The sequence below is a fragment of the Bos indicus genome, chromosome 6, assembly GCF_029378745.1.
Source record: "Bos indicus isolate NIAB-ARS_2022 breed Sahiwal x Tharparkar chromosome 6, NIAB-ARS_B.indTharparkar_mat_pri_1.0, whole genome shotgun sequence".
Taxonomy (NCBI): domain Eukaryota; kingdom Metazoa; phylum Chordata; class Mammalia; order Artiodactyla; family Bovidae; genus Bos; species Bos indicus.
The window spans coordinates 67,630,243-67,648,525 of record NC_091765.1 but is presented as its reverse complement, the minus strand read 5'-3'; the positions used below and the strand labels follow the sequence as shown (position 1 = coordinate 67,648,525).

Sequence of the window (18,283 nt, the reverse complement as noted above, 5' to 3'; positions counted from 1 at the left end):
TGGTAATAATATCCTCGAAGGAGAGCCCGCCCACCTTTTTCCACTTTTATTTGACTGTCTTTCCCCCCACCCCCTTCTCTTCCTTTTTTCATCTTTTTATGTACTCTTTCTTACCAGTTGCAAAGGGTTGGATGACAGGGACATGGAAAACCATGCTGTTCCTTTAAATAAATTTCAAAAAGTTTTTATTATGACAAATTTCAAATGCAGACAAAAATAAACTGTAATGAACTCCTGTGTGCCTCACTCAGCTTCTACAGTTATCAGCTCATGAACAGTTTTATTTTGTCTACACCCCCATATCCCCTTTACCAGATTATGAAGCAAATCACATACAGTATTTTGTCTGCAAAATTTCAGTATGTATCTCTAAAAGACAACTCTTAAAAATAGAATCACAGTAGCATCATCTCACCAAAAAAATTCCAAAACGACCTAGTACTATTTTGTTATCATCAAATAAATCTTACCACAAACTATATATCACCAATATATAGTTAGTGGTCAAGTTGTTAAGAGTTGTCTCACACATTTAAGAGATATCTCTTAAGACTGTTAAAAAGGCTTTTGACTCCTTCTCAGTCTCAGTGTTTTTGTTCTTGCAATTTTTTGTTAAGCTTACTTTCCTGTAAAAACAACTGAATGCAATAATGACTTGAGTTCTTTATTCCTATTTTGAAAACAATAGGAAAATAATATGTTGGCATTGATGAATGTTTCAAATTAAAAACAATCTAGATTAATGTAGTCAAGGAACATATTTTGGTATAAATTATTTTATATATAATTTTCAAATTACTTTCATGTTTTCTCCTAGTAAAAGTTGCTGAAAATCACTTGACCTACTTGAGAAATTTGTTATTCATGCCTTGTTTTCACTGGTTATTGTTTCCTTATGAATTTGCAAGAAGCAGAAAGAGAAATATTTTTTGTGTATCAGAAATTCCCTCATGTGAGGAGAACTAGTGCCAGAGTATTGTCACTTAAAGTGAATCCACTTACATTTCATAGTAAGTAGTAAACAAACAAAAAACCCACTATGATTCAGACTTTATCATGAAAAATAAAGTGAATATATGTTTTTTTATCTCATATATGGTACCGTTTAGATTATAATTTTTAACGTTTGAACAAATAGGGAATCAACTATTAGTTTTCTTGAAATTATTTTTCTGATGAAAATGCATGATAAAGATTTTTGACTTCCTTCCCTTTACATTTGCATCTGTCAGCACAGATCTAAAGAAGGCCCTTTTTTGGGAAAGCATTAGCAAGCTTTATCAGGTTTTGCAAGGGTGTATCCCGAGGTAGATTAAAGGTTAAGTCACGATAACAAAGAAACCATCATATGGCATTTCTAAGATCTGACAGAAGTGTGTTAATCCCTCACAAAGAAGGGTAGCACAAGTCTAGGCTGATTGAGCAGCTCTGATCCATGAAGTTATTCAAGGACTAGGTTCCTTCTTCTTCCCCTCTACTCCCTACGGTCATGTGTTGAACGCATAAAGTTGTGTCTGCCGTGTCTACTTTCCAACTGTTAAGAAGGTGGACAGTGCTCTAAATCTGGGGAGAGTGACCTGTCTTTAAGTTGAAGCTGGTCCACATATCATGTCTGCACACATCCCTTTGGCTTTCAGTTAGATGGCCACAGCTTGCTGCCAAGGCTGGGAAGTATTATCTCTAGCCCATACATCCGGAAAGAAGGGAAGGATGAGTAGGGCATGGGGTTACAAGTGGGGAAGGGAGCAAAAAGCAGTCTGACGCAGTGTATTTTAGTATTTTAAGTGTAACTCATTAAAAAAAATTTTTTTTTAATTGAACGATAATTGCTTTACAGAATTTTGTGATTTTCTGTTGTACATCAACAAGAATCAGCCTTAGGTATACCCATATCCCCTCTCTCCTGGGCCTCCCTCCCATCTCCCTCTCCATCCCACCCTTCCACTTGTCCCCGAGCCCCTGTTTGAGTTCAGTCATAGAGTAGATTCTCATTGGCTGTCTATTTTACATATGGTCTTGTGAATTACATGTTACTCTTTCCATACATCTCCCCTTCTCCCTCCTCTCCTCCCACCGCCCATAGGTCTGTTCTCTATGTCTGTTTCTCCACTGCTGCCCTGAAAATAAATTCATCAGTACCATTTCTTCAGATTCCATATATATGTCTCAGTATATGATATTTATATATCACTTCAGTATTCTTGCCTTGAGAACCCCATGAACAGTATGAAAAGGCAAAATGATAGGATACTGAAAGAGGAACTCCCCAGGTCAGAAGGGGCCCAATATGCTACTGGAGATCAGTGGAGAAATAACTCCAGAAAGAATGAAGGGATGGAGCCAAAGCAAAAAGAATACCCAGCTGTGGATGTGACTGGTGATAGAAGCAAGGTCCGATGCTGTAAAGAGCAATATTGCGTAGGAACCTGGAATGTCAGGTCCATGAATCAAGGCAAATTGGAAATGGTCAAACAAGAGATGGCAAGAGTGAATGTAGACATTCTAGGAATCAGTGAACTGAAATGGACTGGAATGGGTGAATTTAACTCAGATGACCATTATATCTACTACTGCGGGCAGGAATCCCTCAGAAGAAATGGAGTGGCCATCATGGTCAACAAAACAGTCTGAAATGCAGTACTTGGATGCAACCTCAAAAATGACAGAATGATCTCTCTATGCCCCAACCAGTAATGCTGAAGAAGCTGAAGTTGAACGATTCTATGAAGACCTACAAGACTTTTAGAACTAACACCAAAAAAGATGTCCTTTTCATTATAGGGGACTGGAATGCAAAAGTAGGAAGTCAAGAAACACCTGGAGTAACAGGCAAATTTGGCCTTGGAATACGGAATGAAGCAGGGCAAAGGCTAATAGAGTTTTGCCAAGAAAATGCACTGGTCATAGCAAACACCCTCTTCCAACAACACAAGAGAAGACTCTACACATGGACATCACCAGATGGTCAACACCGAAATCAGATTGATTATATTCTTTGCAGCCAAAGATGGAGAAGCTCTATACAGTCAACAAAAACAAGACCAAGAGCTGACTGTGGCTCAGATTATGAATTCCTTATTGCCAAATTCAGACTGAAATTGAAGAAAGTAGGGAAAACCACTAGACCATTCAGGTATGACCTAAATCAAATCCCTTATGATTTTACAGTGGAAGTGAGAAATAGATTTAAGGGCCTAGATCTGATAGATAGAGTGCCTGATGAACTATGGACTGAGGTTTGTGACATTGTACAGGAGACAGGGATCAAGACCATCCCCACGGAAAAGAAATGCAAAAAAGCAAAATGGCTGTCTGGGGAGGCCTTACAAATAGCTCTGAAAAGAAGAGAAGCGAAAAGCAAAGGAGAAAAGGAAAGATATAAGCATCTGAATGCAGAGTTCCAAAGAATAGCAAGAAGAGATAAGAAAGCTTCCTCAGCGATCAATGCAAAGAAATAGAGGAAAACAACAGAATGGGAAAGACTAGAGATCTCTTCAAGAAAATCAGAGATACCAAGGGAACATTTCATGCAAAGATGGGCTTGATAAAGGACAGAAATGGTATGGGCCTAACAGAAGCAGAAGATATTAAGAAGAGGTGGCAAGAATACACAGAAGAACTGTACAAAAAAGATCTTCACGACCCAGATAATCACGATGGTGTGATCCCTGACCTAGAGCCAGACATCCTGGAATGTGAAGTCAAGTGAGCCTTAGAAAGCATCACTATGAACAAAGCTAGTGGAGGTGATGGAATTCCAGTTGAGCTATTTCAAATCCTGAAAGATGATGCTGTGAAAATGGGGTACTCAATATGCCAGCAAATTTGGAAAACTCAGCAGTGGCCACAGGACTGGAAAAGGTCAGTTTTCATTCCAATCCCAAAGAAAGGCAATGCCAAAGAATGCTCAAACTACCGCACAATTGCACTCATCTCACATGCTAGTAAAGTAATGCTCAAAATTCTCCAAGCCAGGCTTCAGCAATACGTGAACCGTGAACTTCCTGATGTTCAAGCTGTTTTAGAAAAGGCAGAGAAACCAGAGATCAAATTGCCAACATCTGCTGGATCATGGAAAAAGCAAGAGAGTTCCAGAAAAACATCTATTTCTGTTTTATTGACTATGCCAAAGCCTTTGTGTGGATCACAATAAACTGTGGAAAATTCTGAAAGAGATGGGAATACCAGACCACCTGATCTGCCTCTTGAGAAATCTGTATGCAGGTCAGGAAGCAACAGTTAGAACTGGACATGGAACAACAGACTGGTTCCAAATAGGAAAAGGAGTTCGTCAAGGCTGTATATTGTCACCCTGCTTATTTAACTTATATGCAGAGTACATCATGAGAAATGCTGGACTGGAAGAAACACAAGCTGGAATCAAGATTGCTGGGAGAAATATCAATAACCTCACATATGCAGATGACACTACCCTTATGGCAGAAAGTGAAGAGCCTCTTGATGAAAGTGAAAGTGGAGAGTGAAAAAGTTGGCTTGAAGCTCAACATTCAGAAAACGAAAATCATGGCATCCAGTCCCATCACTTCATAGGAAATAGATGGGGAAACAGTGGAAACAGTGTCAGACTTTATTTTTCTGGGCTCCAAAATCACTACAGATGGTGACTTCAGCCATGAAATTAAAAGACGCTTACTCCTTGGAAGGAAAGTTATGACCAAACTAGATAGCATATTCAAAAGCAGAGACATTACTTTGCCAACAAAGGTCTGTCTAGTCAAGGCTATGGTTTTTCCAGTGGTCATGTATGGACGTGAGAGTTGGACTGTGAAGAAAGCTGAGCGCCCAAGAATTGATGCTTTTGAACTGTGGTGTTGGAGAAGACTCTTGAGAGTCCCTTGGACTGCAAGGAAATCCAACCAGTCCATCCTAAAGCAGATCAGCCCTGGGATTTCTTTGGAGGGAATGATGCTGAAGCTGAAACTGCAGTACTTTGGCCACCTAATGCAGAGTTGACTCATTGGAAAAGACTCTGATACTGGGAGGGATTGGGGGCAGGAGGAGAAGGGGACGACAGAGGATGAAATGGCTGGATGGCATCACTGACTCGATGGACATGAGTCTGAGTGAATTCCAGGAGTTGGTGATGGACAGGGAGGCCTGGCGTGCTGTGATTCATGGGGTCGCGAAGAGTCGGACATGACTGAGCGATTGAGCTGAACTGAACTGATATGATATTTATATTTCCCTTTCTAAAGTGTAAGTCATTTTTGATACTTGTGTTATTTTATTGTTTTTTTTTCAGTGCATTTAATTAGTTAATCTTTATTGGGGTATAGTTACTTAACAATGTTGCAAGTTTTTTTTTTATTTTTACCAGCTAACTGCAAGATCCTTATTTGCCAGTGGCATTGAGTGTGATGGGAGCAGTTCTTTAACATTATTTTCATTGACTTTTTGAAAACCCTCGTCTTTTGAACATTTGATGTTGTTGACTGTTGCATTCCCTCATTCAGTGAGTGAAACAGACCCACAAAGAAGCAGAACCTAGTAATGTGGAAGGAATATTTGGAGCCTATGTGGTCAGTTGATCAATGAGTAGTTTCTATGTTAAGACAACTTTTGATTCTCTCTAGAATACTTAACTCTGAATCTCCTGTAGTGTAAGTATATGTGATGATGCGTTGAGGTATTGCAAGCAGATAGGGTGGGGCTCCTCAGAGGAAGAGAACCCAGCCTCCTAGGCCTAAGTCATTTTGTGATCTAGCCTGGCCACAGTGCTTGCTCTTGAAGAAGAATAGGTCTCAATGGTTAATGATTTTATAGGAGCAAAAGAAGGTAAAACTGAACAGATATAATCAGGCCAGAGAGGTAACTTAACCATAATATATCAGTTGTACCATTTCAAAGGTCAGGATTAGCCTGAAGCACATTCTTGAGCTGTTTTGCGGAATGCAAACCCCTCTCGAGGGCACAATTTCCAGATCCATTGGAACCTAAGGAATGATGATGGTGACCTTTGCTGACCCTCCCAACTTCCATCAACTTGTGCTGGACTCTGTCAACCTTTCCCCAGTTCTATGCTGACTTCTCTTTGCTCCAGCCCCAGTCTTGCTGTTTGGGGAGATAATGCTCTGGGAAGTGTCCTTGTTGTCCTCCTTACTTGCTGCAAGTAATAAATCCTTCCTTCTGCTCTTCTCTTTGAGTCTGTCTTTTGGCTCGATACCTGCCAAGAGGTGAAACCAATTTCCTTGTAATAGTATTGCTCATGGTTTCTTTTGTCAGAACTTTTTCTCCATCCACTGTTCTTTTTATCTCTTTTTTTTTCTCTTCATTTTTATTAGCCAGGAGACCCTCAGCCACAATCATAGCCAAAGACCACAGCGGGGTCCTTCGTTGTGAACCCCAGACCTGTTGTCTTAAAGAGTATATGTTAAATTATTGCATTTACGTGTATTATATGGACAGTAAGAAACCACTCTCTGTAGTGTAGTACTGCACAGTCCGCCCCCAGTCCAACATCTTGGTCACCCACCATGTGGCTGGACAGGCACTACCTACCCAGGAGAGATAAGTCAGCTGACTTCTGTAACTTTTGCCTTTTGACCTTTTGAGTCTAATCTAGACCTAGTTTCAGTAGATCAACAAACTACTCAAAACTTTGTGGCCTGTTACTGAGCAACTAGCTGAAAGGAGACACAGTCAAGACTTTAAGAAAATACAGTTTATCCCTGGGTGCCTTGTTTAGTAGGTAAGGAAGACTTGCAGGCTAAACTTTTACTCTTATCTGAGAGCTAAAAAAGTGCCTGATCCTGGAATAGCACCAATTCATGATGTTAAATGGGGAGCCTAGAATGTACCCTTTATTCTGATTAAAGTCAGCCGAGCATTTCCCTCCTTTTTGCTTGTGTTTCTGCTGTTCGGTTCCCTTTTTACAAAAGAAAATTGGGGCTTAAGCTGGGGTTTACATTGTAGAAGAGAGCAGAATAAGGTTTGTTACTATATAGTACCTACCCATTTTAGATACTTTTGAATTGAAATATAACCCACAGAAACTGTTGGCAGACATACACCATTTGATTTCTCAGATAATTGTCAGTCTGATGTTTATTCATGCTATATTTCTTAACATTACAAACAGGCTGAAACTTTGTGGTAAACCTATGATGTAATGTGTAATAGCCACTGTGTTCTGATGTAAAATTCTGAAATTGAGAGCTTTAACTACATTACTACTCTTAGAGCATTGACAAGTATTAGATTGAGTTAGATAATATTGTTGATTTGTATAGGTAAAATATTGCCAAACATTGACCTTTTCATATGGCTTAACATAGTAAGATGAGAATTTTAACAACCTTTGATCACTCTGCTTCTTTCTGTAAGGAGTTCATCCTTTCTCTACCCTGACAAGTAGGCTGTTTGTTTCTTTTTTACTATATTCCTTACCATCCTCATGTTTGGTAATTCACAATCACCTCTGTACCCGTGATTAAAAATATTGTGAAAGGATGTATAAAGTAGGCTGGGTAACCTTAGTAGCCATTAAAAAAAACATATTTTTCTTCAGCAGAATTTTTATGATAAAAAAGAGTTCTTAGATCTTTTGGCTAAAATTGGTAGACCATGAAACCAAGAACCATTAGTCTGGTATTTAGATTTGTAACACTAGACAGAGAATACAACTTCATGGTGGTTTGGGTTTCTCATTGGTGAAACGGTGAACAGTGTCTACTTCAGAATATTGGTATTCAGATAAGCAACAAGGATATACTGTATAGCACAGGGAACTATATTCATATCTTGTAAAAACTTACAATGGAAAATAATCTGAAAAACATAACTGAATTACTTTGCTGTACACCTTAAACTAACACAGTATTGTAAATCCACTAATACTTTAATAAAAAAAGAATATTGATGTTCAAAGACTAATGCGTTATTTTTCAAGCTTTTAACAATTAGCAGTCAGAGTAAAGGAAAGAATGTTCTTGTGTTCACTGTTAAGGAGACACAGAGAAAAGGGTCTTAAGTTATAGCTCTTCGTTTTATTTTAAAAAGATACTTGTAACCCAGAGTTGGTTCATTTGTGATTCTTTTGTCTGAATGGCTCAGTCCTTTTTGGTGTGGAAAAAGGGAGAATCAGCTGGAGGAGTCTGAAATTTTGTTTCATCTTCATTTTTTACTTTGGAGCATCAAACGGATTCTTTCATTCAGAGTGATTGTCTCCAGGTTTTAAAAATTAATTAATTATGTATGTATGTATTCTTATTGAAGTCCTGTTGATTTACAATGTTGTGTTAGTTTCAGGTGTATAGCAAAATGATCCAGGTTTACATATATATATGTATTTTTCAGATTCTTTTCCCATGTAAGTTATTATAAAATATTGAGTATAGTTCCCTATGCTATACAGTAGGTCCTTGGTAGTTATCTATTTTATTTATAGTAGTGTATGTATGTTAATCCCAAACTCCCAATTTATCCCTTCCCTACCCCTTTCCCCTTTGGTAACCATAGGTTTGTGTTCTATGGTCTCTTTCTTTTCTTTTTAAAAAAAATCTCTTAGATCTGTTATTGAAACTTGCAGTGATCAAATGACTTTGACATGCATATTACATTTACATTTCTTATCATCAGTCCCCTATCCCAAGGGAGAACTCAGTTTCATAAAAGTTGAGGGACTTTCCCAAATTCACAAAGCTGAAGAAGCCTAACTTGACCTGGTACCCGGATTTGGCTGGTTCCAGAGCTCATACTTTTCCTGCCATTCCCTGTTCCTCTGGTAGAATGTGTGGGTCTGTTTCTGTTTGATTATAAATTCATTTGTTCTCTTTAGTTTTTGGTATTGAGAGATTGGTGTCCTTCTTAATGATGCCTTGGGAGTCAGTTTTATCTGTTGAAATTTGGAGGTTGTGTCGAATTGCCTTTAGCCATCTGCCTAAATAGAAGGCCGATAATGACGCATCATATGCTTTTCCCTTTAGTTCTCTTTTCCTTTCCACTGGAGAGGTTGTGTGTGTAGCGGTTAATAGTGCAGGCTGTGTGGTGAGAATGCCTGAATTAAAATCTGGCTCTTATTCTTACCATATGACTAGGGAATATTACCTTCAGTAGGTTTGTTGAATTAAATGAGTTGTTACATCTGAAGTGCTTAGTGTTTAGTGCTTAGTGCTTAGTGCTATGTGTTTGCTATGCCAACACGTAGCAAAATAGTGGAAGCTTGATTATATTTTTTATTATTTTTCTGTGTAAATAGTAACTCTACAGGGATACTCCCTGATTCTCTTATAGTCTGCTTATTCCTCCGGCTTTCATTGATCTTATCAAAAGGTCATTAGATTGACCTTTCAGGACAATGAGGTTAATTTCAGGTGTATAGCAAAATGATTCAGCTATACACATAACTATAAGGGAAATCTACTCAGCCTCCTCTCCTCTTTTCATGTACTTTTCACAGTATTTGGCAGATATGTGTTTCATAGTTTGCAGCTCATAGCCATCTTTTTGTTCACTGGAGGTAGGAATTATCTTCCTCTCCGATTTGAGTATTTTATTGCTTGCATAGAATTTTAGGGAAGGAGAGTAGAGAACATATTAATACTCTTTCCACTGCCATCTTCTAATAACTTTTTGATCCCAGAAGCAACCACTTTTACTTTTAAAACAACATGTTAGTAACGTAAATCTCTAAGTGATGTACTTACGCTGCCACTTCTTGCTTTTTCAATTTTAGGTATGATGCACTGACTTCCTCCTAGTACTATGGAGGACATAGTTCTCTTTCACAACATACCTTGAGATCCACAAAGAAGCATATTTCCTGCATTCCCTTATCCCAGTATTTTTATGCTAGTAGTAAGATTATTGTTGTTCAGTCGCTCAGTTGTGTCTGACTCTTTGCGACCCCATGGCTTCCCTGTCCCTCATCATCTCCCAGAGTTTGCCCAAGTTCATGTTCATTGAATCAGTGATGTCATCCAACCATCTCATCCTTTGTCTTCCTCTTCTCCTTCTGCCTTCAATCTTTCCCAGCATCAGGGTGTTTTCTAATGAGTCAGCTGTTCACATCAGGTGGCCAAAGTATTGGAGCTTCATCTTCAGCATCAGTCCTTCCAAAGAGTGTTCGGGCTTGATTTCCTTTCAGATTGACTAATTTGATCTTAAAGATAAGATTACTACTTATAGTCTATTTTATTATGATGTTCTAGATGTTATATATGGCTAAACTCTGTAGCAAACTGTGATTATTTTTCCTTTTCTGTATAATTTCTTACTTTCCATAAATTGATTTATTATTTTTAGGTTTGCTACATTTTAACTAATTTATTATAGATCTTCTAACAATACCTTCAGGTTCATTTCCTGGAATAATTCCTTCCAAGAACTGTTTCAGTTCAGTTCAGTCGCTCAGTCATGTCCGACTCTTTGCTACCCCATGAATTGCAGCACGCCAGGCCTCCCTGTCCATCACCAACTCCCGTGGTTCACTCAGACTCACGTCCATCGAGTCAGTGATGCCATCCAGCCATCTCATCCTCTGTTGTCCCTTTCTCCTCCTGCCCCCAATCCCTCCCAGCATCAGAGTCTTTTCCAATGAGTCAACTCTTTGCATGAGGTGGCCAAAGTAGTTTCAGCTTTAGCATCAGTCCTTCCAAAGAACACCCAGGACTGATCTTTAGAATGGACTGGTTGGATCTCCTTGTAGTCCAAGGGACTCTCAAGAGTCTTCTCCAACACCACAGTTCAAAAGCATCAATTCTTCGGTGCTCAGCTTTCTTCACAGTCCAACTCTCACATCCATACGTGACCACTGGAAAAAACGATGGCCTTGACTAGATGGACCTTTGTTGGCAAAGTAATGTCTCTGCTTTTGAATATGCTATCTAGGTTGGTCATAACTTTCCTTCCAAGGAGTAAGTGTCTTTTAATTTCATGGCTGCAATCACCATCTGCAGTGATTTTGGAGCCCAAAAAAATAAAGTCTGACATTGTTTCCACTGTTTCCCCATCTATTTCCCATGAAGTGATGGGACCAGATGCCATGATTTTCGTTTTCTGAATGTTGAGCTTTAAGCCAACTTTTTCAGTCTCCTCTTTCACTTTCATCAAGAGGCTCTTTAGTTCTTCTTCATCTTCTGTCATAAGGGTGGTGTCATCTGCATATCTGAGGTTATTAATATTTCTCCCGGCAATCTTGATTCCAGCTTGTGCTTCTTCCAGCCCAGCGTTTCTCATGATGTACTCTGCATATAAGTTAAATAAGCAGGGTGACAATATACAGCCTTGACGTACTCCTTTTCCTATTTGGAACCAGTCTGTTGTTCCATGTCCAGTTCTAACTGTTGCTTCCTGACCTGCCCTTGGTCTAATTTGGCCTGGTGATTTTCAGTCTGCTGCCCAATGTCAGCTTCAGATTTCCCTTCACCATTGTCTGGGAGACTGTTTTTACCTCTTTTGTTTTGAAACCCTTGTTTCCTGGGTTCCGTGTATTTTGTGATATAGTTTTTTTATTTTAATGGAGTATTGTCCTCAGGTAGCTATTTGAAGAGGGTGAATGGGAGGTAAAAATTTTAAACCCTTGAATATTTGAAAAATGTTTTTATTCTCTTGTCATTGTATTGATAGTTTGGTTGAGGATAGACTCTTAGTGAAGTGAACTCGCTCAGTTGTGTCCAACTCTTTGCGACTCTGTAGACTGTAGCCCGCCAGGCTCCTCTGTCCATGGGATTTCCCAGGCAAGAATACTGGAGTCGGTTGCCATTTCCTTCTGCAGGGGATCTTCCCAACACAGGGATCGAACCCGGGTCTCCCGCATGGCAGGCAGATGCTTTATCCTCTGAGCCACCAGGGAACAGCTATAGACTCAGGTTAGAAATAAATTTTCTTCAAAAAAATTCTCCATTATTTTCTAGCTTCTGTTATTGTCCTTGATGATTGCTATTATGAATTTTGATCCTTTCTGTGAAACCTATTTTTAAGCTTGCTGAATCTTCTGCTTGTCCCTGTGATTTTGAAATTTTATGAGCTCTGCTGATTTGGTTCTGTTTCAATTGAGAAGTAATCTTTAATTTGGGGAAATTTTCCTAAATTTCTTCTTTGGTTGGTTTCTCACTGCTTTCTCATCTTGGAACTCCTATTTTTCAAATGCTAAATTTTCTGGATGGATCCAGAAAATTATATTTCCTCTCCAGTTTTTATTTTTATTTTTTGTTTTTTTTTGTTTCATATTTTGGGAATATTTCCTCAGTTTTAAATTCTGACTCTTCTACTGTGCTTTTCATATCTGTTTTTCCTCCAGGGTCCTCTCTTTTGGTTCTGTGTACTTTATTTTGGCTGTATCCTGACCTTGTGTTATGCATGCAATGTCTTCTCTTAACACTAGGATTTTAGGACGGAGCCTGGGCTAATGTGTACATTCAGCCCTCCATCTTTAACTGAAAATCTACGTGAGGAGAACTTTCCTTTGTTTATATGAAGTTTCATAGTATTCTTTGGCCAGGATTTCCCATTGACCAACAGATTATTACAACAACAATGAACTATTTTTTTCATTTATTTAAGTATGTAGTTTAAAATTTTTACAATGTTGTGTTGGTTTCTGCCATATAACAGTGCAAGTCAGCCGTAATTATACATACATCCGCTCCCTCCCTAACCTCCATCCTCTCCCTCCATAGCATCCCCCCAGGTCCTCACAGAGCACTAGACTGGGCTTATTGTGCTACTTAGGAACCTCTCAGCAGCTACCCATCTTACATCTGATAGTGTATGTATGTTGGTGCTACTTTTTCCATTTGGCGCACTCTCTCCCTCCCTTGCTGTGTCTACAAGTCGATTTTCTACATCTGTGTCTCCATTCCTCCCCTGCAAATAGGCTTGTCAGTACCATTTTTGAGATTCCATATTTATGCATTAATATACTATATTTATTTTTATCTTTCTGACCTACTTCACTCTGTATAACAGGTTCTAGGTTCATTCACCTCACTAGACCTGACTCAGATTTGTTCTTTTTTATGTCTAATATCACATTGTATATATGTGCCACATCTTCTTTATCCATTCATCTGTTGATAAGCATGTAGGTTGCTTCCATGTTCTGGCTATTTTAAATAGTGCTGCTATGCACATTGGGGTACAAGTGTCTTTTTTGATTATTGTTTTCTCAGGGTATTTGCTGTGTAGTGGGCTTGCTGGGTCAGTACCAAATTTATAGTTTAAACTAAGGAGGACCAACTTAGATGCAAAGGAGCAAGAGCTTTTTTCTCTGACTTCTCAGCTTAGGATAATGGGTCAAATAGACCTGTTATCCACCTCTTATTGAGAAGCACTAAGAGTGGTATAAAGAGTTTGTGTCAGAGCCCAGTTTGTCTTCATTTAAGATAGTGGCTCTCAAATCTACCTGCACATTAAATCATGATGCCCTGGACCCCACCCCAGACCAATTCAGAGTACGTGGGTGTGGGTTCAGGATGTCTGAATTCTGAAAAAAACTTCCCTGTGTGATTCTGATGTGCACTTAAAGTTGATAATTATTCCTTCAGGAGCTTAAAATCTAGGTGAGAGTTAGAATATCAATTTAGAGCAACACCGATTCTCTAAACCATGGAAGGCAACAATGAGCTCTGTGATGGGTGATACAGAGATCACGGGCCCAGGAACCAGGTAGGTTTTAATTAATTGAGACCATCAGGAAAGGCTTCATCAGGGAGGTGAGTTTTGAGCTAGTAGTTTTCATAGGTGGAGAGAGGGGGTTCTCTAGGCCAGGGAATGAATGCTGACTATTTTGACTGGGATGTGGAGTGTTGGCTGCTGCTGCTGCTAAGTCGCTTCAGTCGTGTCCGACTCTGTGTGACCCCATAGACAGCAGCCCATCAGGCTCCCCCGTCCCTGGGATTCTCCAGGCAAGAACATTGGAGTGGGTTGCCATTTCCTTCTCCAATGCATGAAAGTGAAAAGTGAAAGTGAAGTCGCTCAGTTGTGTCTGACTCTTAGTGACCCCATGGACTGCAGTGCACCAGGCTCCTCCACCCATGGGATTTTCCAGGCAAGGGTACTGGAGTGGGGTGCCGTTGCCTTCTCCGGTGGAGTGTTTGGAGAGCAGTAAAAGTAAAGGTTGGATGTTAGGTTGCAGCTAAATTGTGGACCATGTCTAGTGTTTTGGCTAAAGAATTTTTACTTTATCCTGCAGGTGATGAGGAGGACTTTGGGGAGGCATGGAGGATTTCCAGTGAATGAATGTGGTGTGATGACAGTGATGTCTTTGGAGGCTGAGCCAGTGGGAATAATGGCATGATGACAGTGGTGTCTTTGAAGGCTGAGCCAATGAAAATAAAGGGCATGTAGTTTGAATAAAAGGAGGCAGGAGCTGGGGTGAAAGGAAGACCAGTTGGAAAGCTATTTTCATGGCCCAGATGATAATTCTTCAAGCTAAAAAAAGAACACTGGAATTAAAAAATAACAATAATAAACATTTGTACAGTGTTTCATAATAAGTAAGTTCTCTCTCACATCTCATTAAACCTCACAGTAACCTTGTGATATTTAGCTCCATGTTTTATGAATGAAAGAAACTGATGTTCAGAGGTTAAGCTGTTGTAAAGTAACTTTACAGAAAACAGAGGGCCTGATTGGATAATGAAAGATCAGTAGTAGGGAGTTGCAAGGAAGTTGCCAGAGTGTCAGCTTGGGTGGTATCATGTTGGCTGAGGTTGGTATTGGGTTGGCCAAAAAGTTTGTAAATTTCTCACTGCCAAACTCAGTGGCAAGTTCCCAGTTGTGCTCTCTGATAACCACTTATTTTCTTCACGTGACTCCTGTTGCCTCTCTGATTTTTAAAAAAAATATTTTATTAATTTATTTAATTGTGTCAGGTCTTAGTTGTGGCATACAGGATCTTTAGTTGCTGCATGTGGAATCTAGTTCCTTGGCCAGGGATCGAACCCAGGCTCCCAGTATTGTGAGGCCAGAGTCTTAGCCACTGGACCACCTGGGAAGTCCCTGCCTCTATGATTTTATACACAGTAACTTCTTGTCAGGGTGTGGTGGAAGGAAGGGAAGAAAGGGCTGTTGTCCTTTCAACTTGTCTCAGATAAAAATGTCCAGGCCTTTACTGAGTGTCTTTGGTTTTCAGAAAGTGAAATTTTGTTGGATTTTGGAAGGCTTATTAGCCTGGGCATGGATAGTCTAGATGTGGGGGCTCCAAATACAGGACTGAGGACCTCATACAGAGGAGCTCTGCCTTGAGGGGCAGCCATGTAGGGTAGGGTAGCTGAGTAGCATAAGCTGTAACTGGGTGGGAATCGTTTTCTCTTGTGATTGAGACAGGAGCCACAGGGAAGAGAATGTGGGGAATGGTAGTGTAGGTATCAGAGAGCATCCTTGTAGTTCTGGTGGTGAGGTTGCTTATCAAGATTACATCCTTGTTACAACTGGAAATTGATGCCATACACCACTGTGGTAATTCATTTTGTTCAAATCTGCCATGCCTATGTGCTTGTCTATTTGTGTACCAAGATCCTGAGGCAATTTAAATACCAGCCTAAACTAGCCATGCAGGTGATGAAATGTACTTTTCCATCTGAGATATTTGTTTCTCTGCAATCAAATAGCAGTAGAGTGTGCCAGCAAACCAAGGGATTGGCAGGGAGGGACAAAGGAGTGGATCATCATGGCGGTTCGGATTAGGTTTTCTTATCAAATCCTGGGACTTGGAGGAAAAGGATGGGGCTAGGGAGAAGGCAATGGCAACCCACTCCAGTGCTCTTGCCTGGAAAATCCCATGGATGGAGGAGCCTAGTAGGCTGCAGTCCATGGGGTCGTGAAGAGTTGGACACAGCTGAGCAACTTCACTTTCACTTTTCACTTTCATGCATTGGAGAAGGAAATGGCAACCCACTCCAGTGTTCTTGCCTGGAGAATCCCAGGGACGGGGGAGCCTGGTGGGCTGCCGTCTATGGGGTCACACAGAGTCAGACACGACTGAAGTGACTTAGCAGCAGCAGCAGCAGGGAAGAAGAGGAGGTTGAGCTTTTATGCCCTGTCCAGGCACTTTCTGTCCGGGTGCATAGAGTAACATTCCTCAGCTCCAGCTGTCAGAGTAAAATCTGTTTTTGTAATTTGGAATGACTGGCGTCCTTGGATAATTAACATGTTGCATTTTATTTCAACTGTTAATTTTCTTACTTTAGAACACTGGGATCTTCAATGGCAGGAGAAAGAGTGATCAGAAGACCGAGATGAATTTTAACACTATTCTGGAAGAGATTCTTATTAAGAGGTCACAGCAGAAAAAGAAGACGTCGCCCTTAAACTACAAAGAGAGACTTTTTGTGCTCACAAAGTCCATGTTGACCTACTACGAGGGTCGCCCAGAGGTAGGAGACAATCAAAATTTACTTTGCTGCTTTCTATGTTGATACTGCCTTTTGACACTGACATTCCTCACACCCTCCAAATCTTATGCAATAAGCTTTAGGTTAATGAAGTTAAGCTAATGATTTGTTAGCTAATGAAGTTAAGCTAATGATTTGAAAGAAAAAGTTTAGAATATGGATGGACATTTTCACACGTCTGTTAATTATGGGTTTAGTATACGTGGGTATACATTTTATGTTGGCCTACTGAATTAATCTGTTAGAGGAAATAAATTCCTACATCAGTTTTAGATCCTTGTGGAATTCATTAGGTATGTTTTGTAAATGACCGTTTCGCATAAACTCATATTATGTATCAAAGTCTTCTTTATTAGCACATACAAACTGTGTCTATGTCCATCACTATGAATATTTCTTCACTACTCGGTGGAAGTCACTTAAAACTGGTTAGTGATTTGATGAAGTTGACTGGCAGCAAAACTGTTCAACTTTTTTGGTGCTAAGCAGCTAGTACAAAGTTCCTTTGATGGCAGCAGGGGACAGTGGCTCACTGAGAACCTGGTTGGTGAGCAGCTGGCATGGGGTTCATGTTGTCATCCAGCTCCTGGCTCTTAAGTTGGTTTGTCCTCTGGTTCTACCACTCGATGAGGTGTGTGAGTGTAGAGTAGCCTCTGACCCACCTTTTTCTTCCTGCCGTGTTGGGGACTCATCATCCAGTACTGCAGGTCCAGCCATGTTCTCCCTTTTAGACATTTTCTCGAGTCCCAGGGGATGGCTGGAGAGACTGGGTCACCCTTGTTTACCACATGCCGTGGTCTAGTTGTTTACTAGTAGATTGTTGGTGATCTTGATGTTTTGTTTTATTTTACTCTACTTTTTTTCTGGAGTACCATCCTCAGAAATGGATTTGCTTCTTTTTGTTTTTGTTTTACTTCCACTAATTTCTCCCACTGATTTCTCTGTGTTTTGGTTCCCCCAGTACAGACAGAATGACATTGCTTTTCACTGGTGGCTCTCAATTCTGTTAATTTCTGTTGTGGCTTGTCATTGTGACCTGTGGAATTCTGCAGGTTCATATAATTCAGTCTTTTATCCACCTTCCTAAATCCCCATAATGCTGAAGACCCAAACTTCAAAAACTCAGTTGTAAAACCTGACCTTAGATGAAGCTATTTTTAGTTTTTATCTTAGTGGATATGGGTATATTTGGTAATAATCATGTGTTTAATTGCGTGGGGCTGTCCTAGTTCTTGCTGTGAGTGTTATGTGTGGTATATGAGGTATAATACATTTATTAAATCTGAAAAATTCAGGATTCCAAAGAGTTTCAGGTAAGACTAGAAATATGAATTATTTTAAAATCTAAAATAAAATTTAAGGGAAACATTAATACATTTTTGCTGTATGATAATGATCTGTTATAGTTTGAATAGTATAATAAGAAAAGAATAGAAATATTACAGTAAACATGGGTTAATGATGCTGTCTTCTGTGCTCCTTAACTGAATTATAGAAAACAAATACTGAAACAACTTGCTCACCTCTTGCCCAGCATAACTTAATATTTTTCTGTACTGGTTTTAAAATCATGCTTAATTCTGCAAACAAAAATAAATGTTTCACAGTGTTAAAAAAAAAAAAGTAAACATGGGAAAGTGTGGTCCTTTACTAACCAAGAAAGCCTTGGAAACCTACTTTACGTGTTTAGAGATATGGACTGTTACAGTTGAAATTCTTTGTAATTGTTAAGTCACTTTGAAGATGATAAATGATAATACAAAGATGATACAAAGTTAAAAAGGCCCTCATTGCTTTAGCTTAGGGAGAATAAAGAGAAGAGTGGAAACCCTCTTGTTTGACAACCTGACCTGCTGTCTTTCCTGGAAGCAGCTTCAGCCACCATGAGAACCAGAAAGGACAGAATGAGGAAGTTGTCACAACATGTA

At 39.6% G+C, this 18,283-nt stretch overlaps 1 protein-coding gene across 9 annotated transcripts in view; it reads left to right on the top strand.

Moving 5' to 3' along the window:
• Positions 1 to 18,283, top strand: part of TEC (tec protein tyrosine kinase) — a 168,886-nt gene that overhangs the window by 39,505 nt on the left and 111,098 nt on the right. For 8 of the 9 annotated variants that reach the window (XR_011567187.1, XM_070791404.1, XM_070791408.1 and 5 more), the window contains one exon: positions 16,152 to 16,337. Coding sequence is in view for 8 of the 9 variants with exons in the window: in XM_070791404.1 (XP_070647505.1) it covers positions 16,152 to 16,337 (186 nt within the window). In the remaining variant the exon portion in view is untranslated. Of the gene's footprint in view, positions 1 to 11,454; positions 11,829 to 16,151; positions 16,338 to 18,283 lie in introns of those variants that run through there. The other variant, XM_070791409.1, reaches the window with a different exon arrangement.